Source organism: Salmo trutta, chromosome 4 (genome assembly GCF_901001165.1).
Source record: "Salmo trutta chromosome 4, fSalTru1.1, whole genome shotgun sequence".
In the NCBI taxonomy this organism is placed as follows: Eukaryota; Metazoa; Chordata; class Actinopteri; order Salmoniformes; family Salmonidae; genus Salmo; species Salmo trutta.
In genome coordinates, this window is record NC_042960.1 from 49,563,970 (window position 1) to 49,581,820 (window position 17,851).

The following is a 17,851-nucleotide window of genomic DNA, read 5'->3' on the forward strand; positions in this document are numbered from 1 at the left end:
ACATTTGTTCTATGTGTACTTGGATTTGATAATGTGTTTTCCCCCAACACCACTTTCCATCAATTTGAATAGCAGACCCTCATGCCAAATTGAGTCAAAAGCTTTTTTGAAGTCAACACAGCATGAGAAGACTTTGCCTTTGTTTTGGTTTGTTTGTTTGTCAATTAGGGTGTGCAGGGTGAATACGGGGTCTGTCATACGGTAAATTGGTAAACATCCAATTTGACATTTGCTCAGTACATTGTTTTCACTGAGGAAATGTACAAGTCTCCTGTTAATGATAATGCAGTGGATTTTCCCAAGGTTGTTGTTGACGCATATCTCATGGTAGTTATTGTGTATTTGGGTTGTCAGTCCTTGGTTCCAAATGTTAAGGAAGATGCCAGAGCTGAGGATGATGTTAAAGAGTTTAAGTATAGCCAATTGGAATTTGTGGTCTGTATATTTGATCATTTCATGTAGGATACCATCAACACCACAGGCCTTTTTGGGTTGGAAGGGTTTGTATTTTGTCCTGTTGTTCATTCACTGTAATTGGAGAATCCAGTGGGTTCTGGTAGTGTTTAATAGCTGATTCTAAGATTTGTAATTGATCATGTATATGTTTTTGCTGTTTGTTCTTTGTTATAGTGCCAAAAAGATTGGACAAGTGGTTTATCCACACATCTCTGTTTTGGTTAGATAACTCTTCATGTTGTTGTTTGTTTAGTGTGTTCCAATTTTACCAGAAATGGTTAGATGCTATGGATTCTTCAATTACATTGAGTGTATTTCTGACTTGCTGTTCCTTCTTTTTCTGTAGTGTATTTCTGTATTGTTTTATTGATTCACCATAGTGAAGGTGTAGACTCATGTTTTCTGGGTCTCTATGTTTTTGGTTGGATAGGTTTCTCAATTTCATTCTTAGGTTTTTGCATTTTTCATCAAACCATTTGTCATTGTTGTTGATTTTCTTAGGTTTTGTGCTTGAAATTTTTACATTTGATAGGGAAGCTGAAAGGTGAAATATACTGTTTAGGCATTCTGCTGCCAAGTTTACACCTTCACTATTACAGTGAAATGTTTTGTCCAGGAAGTTGTCTAAAAGGGATTGAATTTGTTGTTGCCTAATTGTTTTTTGGTAGGTTTCTACACTACTTTCCTTCCACCTATAGCATTTCTTAATATTGTGCAGTTATTTTGGCTTTGATGCCTCCTCATGATTGAGTATTGCTCTGTTTAAGTAGACTGTGATTTTGCTGTGATCTGATAGAGCGTTCATAGTTAGGCCATTAACACCCCTAAGACTCTGGGTTGAGGTCAGTGATGTAATAATATTTTAAGATAAATACACAACGCAGAGGACTTAAGGTCAAGAGGGAATTAACGATCAATGGAAATAGTTGTTTTTCTGTAATAGGGAATTAATGATTAATGTGTCAGAGACATGGGAGGAATGTCAGTCTGGGACTCATAGCTACATGTGACAAGTTCTCATTGGTTCAAATTGTCTATACATTGAGCCTGAAATGGGATACTTGTTATCTGGCCATTGGCCCAATTATATTGCCAGGAATTCTAATTGGTCAACCACAGGCTAGGGTTGGGGGAAAAACTACATCGTGTCACTTAGTGCTGTGGGGAGAATCACTGAGGACAGGGAAGAATGACCATCTACTTCCCAGCATAACAACTATGATTTGTTCTCTTTGAATAAACCTATTTTTCTCCCCCTGATTTGCTTTGGGGTCTGTGTTATTGAAGAATAACATCAACTGCTAATAGTGATAAAGTAATCTACAGTACTATGGCCAAGGGATGAGCAGTAGGTGTACCTACCATAGGAGTCTCCTCGAAGCCTACCATTGACTATGTAAAGGCCCAGCTTGCGATAGAGCTGCAGGAGTTGTGACCCATTTTTGTTGGTTGTTTTGTCATAGTTGTGTCTAGGGGGGCATATTTGGGAGGGAATACTGTCACCTTCAGTTAGGTGTCTGTCCCCCTGTGTGCTGAGAGTGTCAGGTTATTGTCCAGTTCTGGCATTTAGGTCGCCACAGACTAGTACATGTCCCTGGGCCTGGAAATGGTTGACCTCCCCCCTCTAGGATGGAGAAGCTGTCATCGTTAAAGTATGGGGATTCTATTGGGGGATATAGGTAGCACACATAAGGACATTTTGCTCTGTTGAGATAATTTCGAATCCCCGAGCTGACAAAGTAAAAATCTGTCGTACTGCCCCTGAACAAGGCAGTTAACCAACTGTTCCTGGGCCCTCATTGTAAATAAGAATTTGTTCTTAACTGACTTGCCTAGTTAAATAAATTTAAAAAACAAATAAGCATACCCCCTCAGTCTCTTTGCTGTTTAACACCTGGTAGTTTGGTGGATGGGACTACCAGCTCTCTAACTTAAAAGGCAACCAGTTGGTCCGTCTCGTCTATAGAAGGGGCATAGGTCTGATCTGGGGGGGGCTATTTAGGGTATGGCCAGGGTTTGTTTGGGGTGGTCTCAGCTGGTTGGGGTGTGGCTCGTGAAGCTGTGGTCTGGGTGTAGGTCCTCTTGGCGTGGGTTCTCTTGGTGCAGGTTCTTCGGGAGAGGGTCTTGCAGGTTTGGGAGGGTGTCTCGCTGGTCTCGGCGGGGTGTTCGTTGCGCCTGTGTGAGATGCTGGGGGCTGCGGTTGAGGGTGACATCCTTCCGGGTCCTGGCAAAAGTTCGGATTTCTGCCTTGTAGAGGTGGACCTGGTGGTAAAGGTTGTTCAAGTCCAGGGTGGAATGGTGGGCCAAGTAGACATTAGGTTTTGAGGCACAGTCATGGGAAATGCTTGCGTTCACCTGCTGTATGGTGGCAAGGTGAATGTCTTTTCGTGATAGCAGGGTGGAGATAACCAGTTGTGCGTTGGAGAAAGTGGAAGAAGCTTGTTCAATCACTCCGTTGAGTGCTGTGGCCATCCTTTCCTGCTGGGCCCTCAGGTCATTTGTGACCGTGTGAATTATAATGTGGCTGGGGGACCCTAGTCTGTCCTCTGACAACAGCTCTAGGGCATGCCTAGTGTTTGGACACTAGAGTTTAGCCAGTTTGTGTTTGGGAAAAAGTTTATTCTCTTGAATGTATTTGCCATTTGAGTCAATGAGGAGCACAATTTCTGGCTTTTGTGTGTCCTCAATGGATGTGTGGGGGTTGTCAGGATAGCTATCGGTGGAGCTGACGGGGGCTGTTAGGAGGGGGTGGGGTCTGTTGGGTTGGTGGGTCCTATGTTGTCGGTCCCATTGTGGTGTTGAGGTTGTGGTCCGGTCTGAGGTGGGCTGTTTTTCTGGCTTCTCTGGGGGAGTGTCTGTAAGACCTCAGCTTTCTCACCTCCTCCTTCAGTGCTGTTGTATGCCTCTCTCTCCTCCTTCACTGCTGTTAGCTGTGCCATGTGTTTCTCTCCCTCCTCCTTCACTGCTGTTAGCTGTGCCATGTGTTTCTCTGTTGTTGTGGTGGTCTGTTTTGTGGGTCTGTTCTGTCTGGATAGTGTGGACTAGATCTCTGAGCTCCATGTCTCTCTCCAGTTCTGTGAATTCATCCCTTTCAATGATGGTATGCAGTGCAGTTGTGGGACCTGGGTGTGTTCAGTGCTGGGAGGGTGACTATCCTCATCTGCAGGACAGTTTGAAGAGGTGTGATCAGACTCACTCAGGATGGGCGAGTCGTCACCGAGAGAGAGCTCTCTTTGATCCCGTAAAGGTCCTGCTGGAACTGCTTGAGCATGCCCTGCACCATTACTGTCCCAGACTTGTACAATTTGACAGAGGTTGTTTCAATTTCCTCAATGTCTAGTATTCTGAGTTTCCATCCTGGGCCAATACCCTCTCTCTTGACATAGGGGTAGTGTGCTCTTATAGCACTGTGCCATGCCAGGGGATGGTCTGTGTGGAAAATGAAGTTGCTTACGTTCCCCTCTTTGTAGCGGTCAGCAAATAGTGTCTCTGGATTGTCCTTGAGGAGCTTCTTTTTGTACTTATTCCGTGCTGTGTCATTTTTTATATCCAAGGGGTACTGTACTGTGATGACATCTGCACAGGGATTATTTCTCTCTCTCCCTTTCCGTCTCTCTCATTGCTCATCTCTCCACTGTAGGCTCCCAGAGGGCTTCACCCAGCTCCTCAACCTGACACAGCTCTTCTTAAACGATGCCTTTCTGGAATACCTCCCCGCCAACTTTGGGAGGTGAGTTCAGACTCCCTTGTTCTGGTGTTGTGGGGCCTAGGGCCCTCAGTTGCAGAAGGAGAGGCCCTCTGTGTATGGATATGGTTTGGATTGAAGCTTTTATTCAGTTACCAGTATGCCTGGGTGGGTTCAAACAGACTGTTCTTCATTCTCTGCACACAACGCCTATTAAATGTCACTTGCCTGAGGCTTGCATGAATAAAGCAATGGTTTATAGGGACAGATCTAAATGTACTGGGGGCGAGGGGCCGTCGTACTCAAGGTGTCCTAAAATTTAAAAAAGCACCCCCCTCCCCAAAGTTATAAATATTTTCACATGACCCTTAATTGAACACCCTACCTCCTCATCGAATTAACTCAAAATAATATTTACAACCACAAATAACAATAACTGTAGCGACCATGTGTTTATGAACGTGGATATCAACTTTGCCCCTTCAGCATGCTTTTGTGGCCCAGTCGATGCCACGCAGGGCTACGGGTCAGAAGGTTGAGCATTCGCCGACCACCACAGACTTTCTCTCCCTGCCTGTTTCATTAACCTACGATCAGAGCCGTATGCAGACAGTGATCAGCTGGGAGGAAATCAGATTTTCAACATTTTGATACCCAGTATCGAAGGCTTGGCTTGACAATCTCTGAATGTCATTAAACTTTTGGGTGTTTTGCAACAGATGTCTCTTTCCATTCACCAAGTGCCTGCTGCACAGTTTGGATTGAATGATTGCTTGATCTGGGATTTATTTCCATTGTGTTCCTTATTTTTTACATAAATACATATACAATGAAATATATACAGACACATTATAGAGATAGAGACGAAAACATTCTCAACCTCCAGATGAGTATGAGGGGCGAGTTTAAGTACAATTCTTACAAGCTTGTTTGGCTGGTAGCTTATTCTTTAGATGTTTTGTGCTGCTGGTGAACCATGATGTGCAGGCATAATCAAAGGTACACTGGACTCTTGCCAGAGTCTTTATGGTGTCTATAGCTAGGTTTCCATCCAATTGGCGACATATTAAAATGTGAATATTCTAAAATCTTCATAAAAACAATATGCCATTTCAGAGTTTGGCACCAGATAACATGACAGGGAATATTTTAATTTACCGGACATTTAAGACATTTTATGGACATCCATATGCATTCAGATCCAACCTGGCGCAGCCAGCGCCATCAATAAACGGGGGATGTTAGCCAAATGAGCCACATTTACTTTACTAAAACAATAATTGTCCACCCCGCGGTTCAGCTGTCAGAGATTTGCACGAAATGCATCAGGGCATTGCATGCAAAGGCCTATAGGCCTAGGTGTCCACTGTATGATATTCATATTTTAATATATATATATATGCATACAGTGGTAGAAAAAGTGCCCAATTGTCATACTTGAGTAAAAGTAAAGATACCTTAATAGAAAATGTAAAAGTGAAATTCACCCAGTAAAATACTACTTGAGCAAAAGTCTAAAAGTATTTGCTTTTAATTATACTTGGGTATCAAAAGTAAATGTAATTGCAAAAATATACTTCAGAATCATAAGTAAAAGTAGAAGCATAAATAATTTCAAATTCCTTATATTAAGCAAACCAGACGGCACAATTTTTTGTTTGTTTATGGATAGCCAGGGGCGCACTTCAACATGCATACATAATTTACATCAAAGCATTTGTGTTTAGTGAGTCCTCCAGATCAGAGGCAGTAGGTATGAGCAGGGATAATCTCTTGATAAGTGTTTGAATTTGACAATTTTTCTGTCATGAAAAGCATTGGGTGTCAGTAAAAAGTACATTTTTTTTCTTTAGGAATGTAGTGAAGTAAAAGTAAAAAAATATATAAATAGTAAAATAAAGATACCCCAAAAAATGACTTGCTTTACACCACATGTATGTGTGTATATATACATATATGTGTGTGTGTGTGTGTGTGTGTGTGTGTGTGTGTGTGTGTGTGTGTGTGTGTGTGTGTATATATATATGTGTCCAAACTTTTGACTATATATATATATATATATATATATATATATAGTCAAAAGTTTGGACACACCTGCTCATTCAAGGGTTTTTCTTAATTTTTACTATTTTCAGAACTATGAAATAACACACATGGAATCATGTAGTAACCAAAAAAGTGTTTAACATATCAAAATATATTTTAGATTTGAGATTCTTCAAAGTAGCCATTCTTTGCCTTGATGACAGCTTTGCTCAACCAGCTTCACCTGGAATGCTTTTCCAACAATCTTGAAGGAGTTCCCACATATTCTGAGCACTTGTTGGCTGCTTTTCCTTCACTCTTGCGTCCAACTCACCCCAAACCATCTCAATTGGGTTGAGGTCTGGGGATTGTGGAGGCCAGGTCATCTGATGCAGCACCATCACTCTCCTTATTGGTCAAATAGCCCTTACACAGCCAATCCCTATACGTGTGTGTATAGTGCATATGTTTTTGTGTGTGTATGCTTGTGTCTGTGCCTATGTTTGTGTTGCTTCACAGTCCCCGCTGTTCCATACGGTGTATTTGTATCGGTTTTTTAAATCTAATTGTACTGCTTGCATCAGACATGCATTTCTTTATCAGATGGCTATTGCATCTGCTATACAGATATAGACATACAGAAGGAGCGTAATAAAGATAAGCATTATATTGTTAGATTATAAGAGTAACTTTGGTAGATCTGAAACAGTCCAACTGTCAGAGTAAGTTGTAGCACCGGGGCGAACTACCTTCATATCATAGGCCTGCAGTAGCTAAAGATGAATAATAGCTACACCATACCAAACCATAACAAACGTTTCTAAACTTTATTAAGGTAATATCAAAAGTAAGTCAAGCCGTTGTTTATAGGGAAAATACGAGCAGAGGAGCTAATGTAAACCAGGGAAAAAACGTCTTACCCTCCCCTACGCCCCTCCAAAAAAACACACAACCCTCCCCTAAGCAAACAAATTGTTTTACAAGCCTCCCCTATTTTGGACCACCGCTTCCCCCAGTCAATTTCGATCTGTCACTTAGCAGCATCTCCTATCTGGTTTGATGAGGAATGGAGAAAAAGTCATGATTTATCAAAACAGCAGTGACATTACTCTTGGGCTCAGTGTAATGGAATTTAAGGTTGGGGTGTCATGTTCTTTTCTCCAATACTTTACTGTCCTATGCATAGCATTAACATCTATTAATACTGAGATGGAAAAATCTGTTTTCTGTCTTGTGGATGCGTGTGTTTTTGACATCCTCTACCTTTCAGACTTTCCAAGTTACGGATCCTGGAACTGCGAGAGAACCACCTGAAAACGATGCCAAAGTGAGTGACTCAGCACACAGAGACCTCACCTCACCAGGGCAGCTAGTGTTAGCTACGAAGGCGTGTTTGATCATGGGATTGAAAGGAAAGGTCACAATAAACTAAACTTTGCTCTTTGCCAACATACCTTTCACTGAACTTCATGGGTAACTTGTAGCCAATATCACTGATTCCTGCAAATAGAGAGAACTATCATGCTGAACTTTCTTTGAGTGTTATCTATCCACATGTTAGTAGAGAGTCCTTTATTACAATGTCTGTGTTTTCCCCAAGCACCTAAAATAAATGATATCCCTCGTCCCATTGCACTCTAGCCAGCCTACCCACCTCAGATCTGTCCCCTCTCTCTTATGGAGAAGCTACTGATGTAACCATGAAACGTGTCTGTTAATGAAAGCCCTGACCGTTTTAGCAGCCAACATGCCCATACAGCCCCTATGAATCATCCAACCCTGCCCAAGATACTACTCCATATGGAAGCCTTAGATTTTTATCATTATCCCCGCACCACACAAACCTTAAACCTCAGCTAAATATTGTCATGAATAATGTGGAAATTGAATAAGTTGAGGTGTCATGGTCGAAACATATTGATACAACAGTAGCTAAGAGGGGGAGAAGTCTGTCCCTAATGAAGCCCTCTCTGCCTTCTTAACAGCACTATCAACAAGGCAGGTCCTACAGGCCTGGACTGTGTGGTCAGGTGCCACAAAGAGGGACTTAGGAAAATTGCAATTGGCTCAGAACAGGGTAGCACGGCTGGCCCTTGGATGTACACAGAGAGCTAACAATAATATGCATGTCAATCTCTCCTGGCTCAAAGTGGAGGAGAGATAGACTTCATCACTACTTGTATTTGTGAGAGGTTTTGACATGTTGAATGCACTGAGCTGTCTGTTTGAACTACTGGCACACAGCTCGGATACCCATGCATACCCCACAAGACATGCCACCAGAGGTCTCTTTACAGTCAAGAACAGACTATGGGAGGCGCACAGTCCTGCATACAGCCATGACTACATGGAACTCTATTCCACATCAAGTAACACATGCAAGCAGTAAAATTACATTTAAAAACAGATGAAAATACAAGTTATGGAACAGCGGGACTGTGAAGAGACACAAGCACAGACACATGGATACCACAATAACATACACGCTATACACACACGTACATATGGCTTTTATGTTGTAGATATGTGGTAGTAGAGCAGTGGCCTGAGGGCACACACTTCATGTGTTGTGAATGTGTTATGTTTTTAAAATTGTATAACTGCCTTCATTTTGCTGGACCCCAGGAAGAGTAATCCATAATAAGTACAAATAGAAATATACACCTCCGGGTGGCCAAATAGCCTGAGTAACATTCCAGGCTGGAATTCTAATGGGCAGATTAGTGCGAGAGCATGGTAAATAGCAGCTTCTAAAGCAAATGCCATCTGTCTCTCTCTGTGCGACGGGTAGCATGTGTCAGAGGAGGGGCACTGTGCTGTGCTGTCGCCAGTCCCTGTTGTTCAGGCCTTGTTATTTGATGTCTGAATGAAATGTGAAGAAGGCCCAATGTTGGAACATGTGTGTACAGGTGTGTAGCCAGTGGAGCGCAGCCAATGATGTTGCGATTTATCATAGTGGAGAGTGCTGAGCTGCAAGCCCCAGAGACAAACACACACACTGCTCACATTAGTTGGTGCATGCTGGCTCCCTCAGGTGTCCTGATTGAAAACTATTTTTATCCAAACATGACCAATAAACTTACCCCCACACTAGAAACAAAGTTGAATGAAGTAAACTCCTCCTCTTCCACCTCGGGTGTGGCACAGCCAGGGATGTTTGTTCATTTGTGTAAACCAACTGAAACGTGTTTCCCCTTGAAGATAAGTGTAATGTCCTCATTCAATTAATGAGTTTATCATGTTACCGTGGAGTCATTGGAGGGGAAGTGTATCCTAGAGGAAGGGTATAGATAACAAATAGGCTTTGATATGTTATGAAGGATGGGGAGACATTCTGCCATGAGGGTTCTGATCTGTTAGTTCTCACATTATTGTTGGAATTTACTAATTGCTATGTGGGCCAGCTGCTCTATATCATGACATAAAACAGCAGTATGTGCTTTAGTGATTTGACCAATGGACGCTCACTATTCACCACTGAAGACAAAGGTCCTCTGCAATACCAAGCCAATATAACTAGTAATGCTGTGCAAAACATCTTAGATTGAATCATTCTGACATTGCTCTCCCCGGCTGACATTGTGTACATTACATTGCATGGATGAACGAGTCTAATTTGAGGTGTTGCCTGGTGCAATGGAGAAAGCCATTTCATGTTATATTAATCATTAACTAACTGCATTGTTTTGATTTGAGCTGTTTAAATTTGCAGTGAATATTATGTGAATGTGTGGGGATGTCTGGCTAGCATGCCATACCACTCTGGGATGGCACAGTTGCAGGAAGCTTGGTTTGGAGGGAGTGTTACTGGTGATTGGCCTTTCTAAATGGGGACTTTGTTTCTATGCCAGAATCTGAGGCTCTTCCCTCTTGTTTGCTGCAGGTCAATACACAGACTGTCACAGCTGGAGCGATTAGACTTGGGAAGCAATGAATTCACTGAACTGGTAAGAAAAGAGGCTATTTGAAGACGCCAGTCACATGGACAGCAGCTGTCACCACACAGGCATCCATGGCCCAGAAGACCTGGGGGACAAGCCAGAGCAGGCCCCCCCTCAATCTGCTATGCACCCTCATTAGGTCTCCAGCATTGCTCCCCCGCCCACTGTGTGTGTGTGTGTGTGTGCGTGTTTGGGCGGGCAGGCATTTGTGTTTGCGTGAGTGCGTGCCTGTGGGTGGGTGGTGGGTGTGCAGGCAGGCAGGCGTGTGTGTGTGTGTACACTTGATGCATTATTTACTAGGGTAGCTCAAATGTGCACGACTTGGCACATCAGGACACCCACCACCGAGCACATTTTAATTGGCTGTTGGAGCTGGAGTAAACAATGGCAGGGAATTTATCAAACAATCCAGCCCTGTCCCCATGCACTGTGCTTGATGCTGGCCATGTCACATTAATTTAGTGGTTGTCTAAATCAATCGCCTGGTCTGTAAGCGGTAAATGACCACAGAGTCTGGGGAAAACATTGAGTCTGAAACCAAAGAGTAAGCCATGATTGTGTTTTTTTAGGTAGTGATTTGACTAGTTAACCTTTCTTACATCTACACGTTCCGCTAGCGGAACGTCTGCTCCAATATCCAATGATGGGCGGGGCGCGAAATTCAAACTCCTCTAAATCCGAAAACTTACACTTTTCAAACATATGACTATGTTACAGCTATTTAAAGACAAGACTCTCCTTTATCTAACCAAACTGTCCGATTTCAAAAAGGCTTTACAGCGAAAGCAAAACATTAGATTATGTCAGCAGAGTACCCAGCCAGGAATAATCACACAGCCATTTTTCAAGCTAGCATATCATGTCACATAAACCCAAACCATATCTAAATGCAGCACTAACCTTTGATGATCTTCATCAGATGACACACCTAGGACATTGTGTTATACAATACATGCATGTCTGTTCAATCAAGTTCATATTTATATCAAAAACCAGCTTTTTACATTAGCATGTGACGTTCAGAACTAGCATTCCCACCGAACACTTCCGGTGATTTTACTAAATTACTCACGATAAACGTTCACAAAAAGCATAACAATTATTTTAAGAATTATAGATACAGAACTCCTCTATGCACTCGATATGTCCGATTTTAAAATAGCTTTTCGGATGAAGCACATTTTGCAATAATGTAAGTACATAGCCCGGCGTTACAGGGCTAGCTATTTAGACACCCTGCAAGTTTAGCCTTCACCAAAATCACATTTCCTATAAGAAAAATGTTCTTACCTTGCTTGTTCTTCATCAGAATACACTGCCAGGACTTCTACTTCAATAACAAATGTAGGTTTGGTCCCAAATAATCCATCGTTATATCCAAACAGCGACGTTTTGTTCGTGCGTTCTAGACACTATCCCAACGCTAAATCTCGGCCACGAGCATGACGCAAAATATGACAAAAAATTTCTAAATATTCCATTACCGTACTTCGAAGCATGTCAACCGCTGTTTAAAACCAATATTTATGCAATTTATCTCGTAGAGAAGCGATAATATTCCGACCGGGAATCTGCCTGTCTGTAAACTGAGGAAAAAACCAAAAGCCGGGGGCGGGGCGTGTCACGCGCCTAAGGCTTAGTCCATTGACTGACCACTCAGCTTTTGCTCTCGTGTGCTTCAGCCAGGGCTTTGAATTACATCATTCCTGTTTTTCCCGGGCTGTGAGACTCCATTGTTGACGTGAGAAGTGTCACGTAAGAGCAGAGATCCTTTGTAAACGATAGAGATAATCAAGAAGGGCAAGAAATGTTCAGACAGGGTACTTCCTGAACAGAAGCATCTCAGGTTTTTGCCTGCCATAGGAGTTCTGTTATACTCACAGACACCATTCAAACAGTTTCAGAAACTTTGGAGTGTTTTCTCTCCAAAGCTAATAATTATATGCATATTCCAGTTTCTGGGCAGGACTAATAATCAGATTAAATCTGATTAGTGGTCCGGAGTGGTATACTACAAAGCAGGATCAATGAGTTAGCCAGTTAACTTTGATAAACAACCAGAAATGACTATTGATTTCCTGGTTCATTAAGAAAGCTAAACCTAGATATGTGTTTTTGGTAGTTGAGTCAAAGAGACCATGCCCATTTCAACCTTATCTTTCAAAAAAATGTAAACATGATTTCAGAATATTTAGGCAAGTTAGCTGGCTAACTCATTGATCCTGCATTGTAGTATACCCTTCAAGTTTAGAGCAGAGTAATAGAACAGAGGAGGGAGATAAAAACAGTCATACTATTCCCAGGTTCTCAGAATGGGAAATGGATGATACACTAGAGAGGTACTGTGAGGGCAAGGTTTGATCAAAATGCTGCATGGTCATTGACCAACAATCCCTGGAATATCTGAAAGGGTGCAATATGAAGTGTGAGGATGCAGAATGCTCAGGGAGGGAGGGTGTAACGTAACGTCTCCAAGTCATCCCTGGTTAACAAAATCTCACACTGTGCTGGGACTGGGACTGAGGACTGGGGAGCCCTGGGGAGAGCTGCTGGCTGAAGCCATGCATGACATGCTCTGTGCCACAGGTCCCGCTGATGCCTTAATTGCGCATGTGTAAATGTGCTGTTAGTGTGAGGCCCGGGCTGCCTCCACAGAGCCCTCTTGTCATGCACACAGCAACACCTGCCGCCTCCTCACTCAAGGGGAAAGACAGACCGGCACAAATACTCAGCTCAGAATGACTGAATGAATGTTTTCCTACTCTTTCTCATGCAATAGTCTGAACTCCCAATCTGTTCCCTACTTAAATACAACCATTTCTCCGTCTACTTATGACCTATCTCATTCTCCCAGTGGTTCCCATCCTTTTTCAGTTATTCTACCACCAACTGATTTTTGCTCTGCCTGATGTGCATTTTACCTATACGCCTATGGTCTCATGAGTCTTCTCAAGTACCCCTGGTGGATAGGCCCAGTACCCCCTGGGGTCCTAGTGCCTCTGGTTGGGAACCACTGCTCTACCTCATCCCCATTCAAGGACTCCTGTTGCTTTTTGCTGATAGTGTGAGCAACATTACCAATTTCCATCTCAATTCCCCTCAGATAGAACCCTCTAGTGTAGCTTTATTGCCTGGTGATTTTGAAGCCCAGGGAAAATAGAGTGCATTTTCTCACATTCCTTAAGCTGTTGTTGCTTCCTTGTCTACCCTATACTTTGTGCCAACATGCCTGATGCATTTTCTTCAGCTGATGGTTTTTGTGGTGAATCTTAGACTATATAAGTGTTTTTCAGCCCTGAGAATGAATGGACTTTATCCACCCTGGTTTACTGGTATTGTTTTGTGGAGGGAGACAGCTTTCAGTCAAAAGAGCTTCTAAGAGGCTGACTGAACCAGAGGCTCTATGAAAGCTCTCTCCAACTGATTTAAGCTCATGCCTTATTTTAGTGGCAATCAGTCTTCAGCTGAGGAGTTGTATATTAATACTCAGTTTTACTAAACTGCAAACATTTACATGTATCAGACCAGGATTCAGAAGACCTTTTGCTTTTTTGACATAAGAAGACATTCAGCACAAGCAGCTCATTGATATGAATGAGACTGAAAACGTTGTCTGTCTTACTCTAGGCTAAGCACATGCAATGCAGAAGATGCAGATGTAAAAACGTCTGCCACTGACAGGAAAGTGCAACATCAGAGGTGATGACCTCAGCACATGTGGGTCCAGCTGAGCCAAGAACAGATGCTGAGGTGTGTGTCACAGTGGCAGAGAGTGATTCAGGGAGTTCTGTAAGTGAGGAAAGTTTCCTAATTAGTCCCAGCCTGGGGAAGGAAGAGAGGTTTGGGGGGGGGGCTGGTGCTCAGAGGGCCGTTGTAGAGAGCAGAGCAGTGGATGGCATCAGCAATTACATCACGGCGCTTCAAAGACAGACAAGAAGACATGCCTCTGCACAGGAAGCTCCACGGCACCGAGCGCTAACCAAGTGTTTCATCTCCATCCGGAGAGAACCGGAGATATGGACAAGGTGCCAACACAGTCCACCGTGCCAACCAAACCCCTCTCTTTGTTTCTCATTAAAACTTACAACCAAACAGTGTGGTGCTACTGTACTGACTCCAGCTCTACTGTACTGTAGATTGTGAGTAGTGGAGTATTGACTCATATTACACTCAACACTTCATGAGTTTAATGGGGATTTGTAGATTTTGTGTGATGTTTTGGGAGGGTAGAGGGAAGGCAGGGGACACAGAAACTACAGAGAGAGATTTTAGCAGCTCCTCCATTACCCAATGCCAGTCAACCTTGTTTATACCCTTGGTGGGAAGGAAACTTAATTAGTTTTTGTTTGAAGTTTGCTAACAATTTCTGGTTCAGTAGTTAATAGAATATGCATGGCATCAGTTTGATTTTAGATTGCTATGTTGTAAAGGCTCAGTTGATACTGTAGGAATTTCAATATTGTTTTAGGAAGTGGTTGTGTACCTCCTGTTGTTGTTGTTGTTAGGTTTTGCCTGATTCCATACTGAGATTCTATCAACTTCTATCACAAATGATGTAACTGAAGCAAGCACATCCAGTTTTTTTAGGAGCATGCCCTTGCCAAACGTAATAAAACATCACAGCTTTTTAGTGAACACACAAGGTGCTGTAGCTACCCTCACAACTGTGAGAATAAATAATACTCAAAAATACTCTAAATAGAGAATATTCCAGAATACCATTTGGAGTCCTTATCGATTGCCACACCAGTAAAGCCACAGGCGTAGCATACCCCCCCCCCCCAGCCCCCCAGATAGCATATGAACACGTCATAAGCCATTACATTTTTTTTTCATTACAGTAAATTTGCTTTAAGCTGATGATCTTTCTGTTAGCCTCATGGCAATATGTATATAATAGCAGGAAATGAGCTCTTAAACAGCAACATTTTCTCTCAGCGTCATGGCAAAATGTGTAAAATAGCAAGAGATTAGCTATAAAACTTCACATTTTTCTCCATGCCCCATGGCATAAAAAATGTTATAGACAAAAAAAAGGTCTGTCCTTGCTCGAACCTTGCGGGGGCCCCGGTAAACTGTGCTACGCCACTGAGTAAAGCCACACCATGCTGCGAAAAGAAATGCATGAGAGAGATTGGAATTGATTAGGGCAGCATGAAGGACTGTGAGGTCTGTCACCTAGTCTCCCAGGCTGGTCTAATGGAGTGATTTCACATAGTCAGGTAGAGCCTTTAGCCCTGATAGTCACACACAGTCTGCCTAGGCCTCTCCACATGTCTGTATCGAACACAATCACTCACAGGACTCTATATGTTCATTACCCCACTCTGGGGCCCATGCAGAGATTCAAACACACCGTTTCCATTATAGAATACGGAACGTGAGATAATTCTATAATACATCTGGAGGAGCGACTTTGCACCACTCATTGTGCAAATGCCACCATTGACATGCCTACTTTGTTTAGTAATTATGCCCATTGGTATTGTGGCATGAGATTATTCACTTCTTATATTGATTGGTGTTAAAACCGCACTTCATTTACTTAAAACTACATGCCACTCGCCAGCCTGCCCATGAGACAAAATGGCCAGGGCTTTCTTATCTCTCTGCCCTAGTTCCTGGGATATTTTCTACTGTCCAGCCCTCCTGCGCTGGTTGTTCTAGACACAGACGTAATGTGTGTGTGTGTTTGGTGTTTCAGCCTGAAGTCCTGGAGCAGATCCATAACCTAAAGGAGCTGTGGATGGACAACAACTCACTGCAGACAATACCTGGGGTAGGCCTACACCTCCATTCATTATCTGTCTGTGTGATTTGTCATTGGCCCTGATGAAGTCTGTGTATGGGCAGTGATGCGCTAGTTAGTTCATGTGGGTCAGTGCATGGGGGTTAGTGATGCACCACCATAGGGCAACCTTTGAAAAAAGTTCCCTCAAACCCCTGTTTTCTCTGTCTCCCACCCCCTCTAACATCCATCTGTCCATGTCTCTCAAACCCCTGCTCTCTTCTCTCTCTTTCTCTCTCTCTCTCTCTTCCCCCTCTAATATCCATCACTTTGTCTCTCAAACCCCTGCTTTTTTGCTCTGTCTCCCTCTTTCTCACTCACTCACTTTGTTTCTCTCTCTCTTTCTCTCCCTTTTTCTCTCTCTCTCTCCCACCCCTCTAACATCCATCGCTCCATGTATCTCCCTCCCCTGCTGCTGAAGTGTATAGGGAAGCTGAGGCATCTGCGCTACCTGGACCTGGCTAAAAACAGGATTGAAAGCCTGGACACTGACATCTCTGGCTGTGAGTCCCTAGAGGACCTCCTGCTCTCCTCCAACATGCTGCAGCATCTGCCTGACACCATAGGTGAGGCCATAGAACATCTCTGTTCTCTTCCCTCTGCAACAATAGTGTCTCCTGATTAGATTGTCTCAGCTCTCTCCACTCTGCAACAAATGGTATTTCCTGGTTAGATTTTCTCTGCTCTCTTCCATCTGCAACAAATGGTATCTCCTGGTTAGCTTGTCTCAGCTCTCTCCCATCTGCAACAAAAGGTATCTCCTGGTTAGATTGTCTCAGCTCGCTCCTGTCTGCAACAAATTGTATCTCCTGGTTAGATTGTCTCCGCTCTCCTCCGTCTGCAACAAATGTTATCTCCTGGTTAGATTGTCAGCTCTCTCCCGTCTGCAACAAATGGTATCTCCTGGTTAGCTTGTCTCAGCTCTCTCCCATCTGCAACAAAAGGTATCTCCTGGTTAGATTGTCTCAGCTCGCTCCTGCCTGCAACAAATTGTATCTCCTGGTTAGATTGTCTCCGCTCTCTCCCGTCTGCAACAAATGGTATCTCCTGGTTAAAGAGAAAAGAGAAAGGATCAAGAAAGGATGATTAGGAAAGATGGCGGAGAGATTAATTCTGTAATGACTGCATTCATCATGGTGGCTCCTCTCGGAGGTTGTTATCTGAGAGTGCATTTCCCTGAGTTGTTTTGTCATTAACAATCAAATGGCTTGCGTCATTAAAATGTCATTTGTATTTGGAGTGAAACATTTATTTGTTTGAATCCTGGGATTTAATTTACACAAACTATGAAGTTATTTTGTACTTAGTAAGTTTTTAAATAATTTCCTGGCTGTAAATGAATGAAATGGTAAGAGGATTATGTTGGCAATGGGTTTGAATAATTCCTTTTAACTGTGTTCTTTTGTTTTTCTTTGTTCCTTTTTTTAAATAATCAAATGAGTTTTTGTCTCTATTGCAGGAATGTTGAAAAAACTCACAACATTAAAAGTGGATGACAACCAGCTCACCTCACTGCCTAACACCATTGGAAGGTGAGTACCTTATGAGACCGATTATGAAACCGATTGCACTATTTTGTTTACATCAAGTCGAATAAAATGTTTTGAAATTATTATGCCAAAACCTAAACTACAGTCTTGTTTATTAGTTAATATCTATCATGAAACTGAATGGCAGTCAATTTTAGGGCATCTATTGCATAACCAAATTAAAAGGCGTCAGACAGCAATTTTGATGGTAAAACCAGTTGACACGTTGAATCTCGTCTTCTCCGCCACTGGTTTGCTGCTGAGCTGAGCTGTATTCAACACGGCCTGTGGATAGAAGGGTTCTGAAACTCTGCTGAGTCTGGCACCTTCTCCTTGCTGCTCCTTCTCACCTCACATCGACTAACGCTGATTGGTTCCATCACTGTTCACACCAAGTAGAGTGATGCAGTACATTGTGTCTCAGTTG

At 42.8% G+C, this 17,851-nt stretch overlaps 1 protein-coding gene across 12 annotated transcripts in view; it reads left to right on the forward strand.

Annotated features, from left to right (window-relative positions):
• Positions 1-17,851, forward strand: part of LOC115192516 (leucine-rich repeat-containing protein 7-like) — a 204,044-nt gene that overhangs the window by 146,702 nt on the left and 39,491 nt on the right. For 11 of the 12 annotated variants that reach the window (XM_029751117.1, XM_029751114.1, XM_029751120.1 and 8 more), the window contains 6 exons: positions 4,097-4,186; positions 7,437-7,493; positions 10,050-10,113; positions 15,812-15,886; positions 16,317-16,461; positions 17,355-17,427. In XM_029751117.1, the coding sequence (XP_029606977.1) occupies positions 4,097-4,186; positions 7,437-7,493; positions 10,050-10,113; positions 15,812-15,886; positions 16,317-16,461; positions 17,355-17,427 (504 nt within the window). Of the gene's footprint in view, positions 1-4,096; positions 4,187-7,436; positions 7,494-10,049; positions 10,114-15,811; positions 15,887-16,316; positions 16,462-17,354; positions 17,428-17,851 lie in introns of those variants that run through there. The other variant, XM_029751125.1, reaches the window with a different exon arrangement.